The following is a 1,672-nucleotide window of genomic DNA, read 5'->3' as shown; positions in this document are numbered from 1 at the left end:
TTTTTGGACCAATTTTGTGTTCTCCATTCTTTGAGCACCGTTTGAGCACCGGCATCGTTTCAAAAGTACCGATTTGGCACCGGTATCGGATAAAACCTAAACGATACCCATCCCTATTTGTGGTGTAAAAACTTTAGCACACTATACAAATGTAAACACATTTCGATGTCAACTGCTCCCTATTGGCCAGGTGAGTATTACACAACTCGACAGCAGACAGCATGTGCCAAAACAAGGCAGGAGCTTACAGAAGGAGCGGACATTATCAGAAGAAGAGAAGAGGTTGATTTTATTTGATTGTAAAATTGCTTAGAATCTGAAATGTGTGTTAAATTATCTGTAGCGTTTAACATTTACCACTGTGTGCCCTTTTCTGCTTACAATTATTAGAATATCCGTTTCCTTCTTGACGGTGTACCTCTTGAAAAAGATTTTTAATCTCAGTGGAACTTAGCAGAATTAAGGATATAATATAAACGTTTTAAAGTTTCTATTATCATTTTGATGTATCAGTTTACCCATAATGAAATCAACAAATGTCTATGTGATGGATGTATGCTGGAAAAGAGTGAAAAACTGGATTCATTATCATACCACCTTTGGCAGAAACCCCCTCTGATTCATAAGATGAGTGGTTAGGGTGAAGTCATGACCACAGATATGGAAAACAATAAGAAGAGCAGTGTGAATGAGCTGATAACACATGTTTTGATGTAAGAACAAAAATGTATCTTCCCTCATTATGCAAGTGAACAGATTAAAGACATCAGATGTGAGATGGCTGAACTGTCGAGGCGCAAATTTGTAGCTAACAGTTGTTTAACTCCTACTAGTAATGTCGTCCCAGAGGCAAGTACATAAATTATGTTGTTAATAAGACTTTCAGCTTAGAAAATCCCACTGAGTCTCTACCTTGCTGCTGAACAGCTGGTGTGGCTAAGTCAACCTTGGACTGCTCTACAGGCTTGGAGGGTTGGGATGGAGAAGCTGCAGGTTGCTGTTGCTGCTGTTGTGGTTGTGGTTGTTGCTGTTGCTGTGTGGATGGGGTCTGACATGTCTCTCTGACTACCAGTGAGGTCGGCTTATCTTTACTGTCCTGAAGTAGTCGGGAGGCCTGGAAAGTGCAGTAGAAACAAACAAAAAGTGTGAGAAGAAGACATCTGAGATAAAACAACAAACATCAGGGACTGAAAAATTGAAATCCATCAGCTTTGGAAAACATTATATGAGGGGGAAAATATAATACTGTGAAGATTCCTGTGTTTTTTGGGTTTTTTCCCTTTGTGTCTCTTAGAGAAGAAATGAAGACTGTGGAACTGCTGTAAAAGTAGTTTTTGTTTAGCTGGTTGCCACTGTCAAAATACCAAATTGCAGAACGTGTACCAGAACTCAAAATACTTTAAACACATTCATTACGCAATTTTGAAAAGGATAGCATTACTCTGAGAGAGATATTTTCCTGTGGTTTTATATCTACAGGTAGGACACAGGTGAAAAGTTCACTTTGGAGAATTGACTTCTTGAATTGACATTTTTCATATTAGAAAATAAAGTCTCAAAAATTTGAACGCAAATAGCTTTGCACATCTAATGTTGATTTTACTTAAAACAGATGGGTTACATTCATTTCAAGGACATATTTTCACTCCTCAAAATAATCCTCATTTACATT

At 37.9% G+C, this 1,672-nt stretch overlaps 1 protein-coding gene across 1 annotated transcript in view; it reads right to left on the bottom strand.

Annotated features, from left to right (window-relative positions):
* phc2b (polyhomeotic homolog 2b (Drosophila)) overlaps positions 1-1,672 on the bottom strand; it is a 44,621-nt gene that overhangs the window by 12,266 nt on the left and 30,683 nt on the right. The window contains exon 9 of the mRNA XM_005729737.2: positions 913-1,114. Coding sequence (XP_005729794.1) covers positions 913-1,114 — 202 coding nt within the window. The remainder of the gene's footprint in view (positions 1-912; positions 1,115-1,672) is intronic.

Source organism: Pundamilia nyererei, unplaced genomic scaffold (assembly GCF_000239375.1).
Source record: "Pundamilia nyererei isolate P.nyererei 1_Seehausen unplaced genomic scaffold, PunNye1.0 scaffold00034, whole genome shotgun sequence".
NCBI classification, from domain to species: Eukaryota; Metazoa; Chordata; class Actinopteri; order Cichliformes; family Cichlidae; genus Pundamilia; species Pundamilia nyererei.
This window is presented reverse-complemented; position numbering and strand designations above follow the sequence as displayed.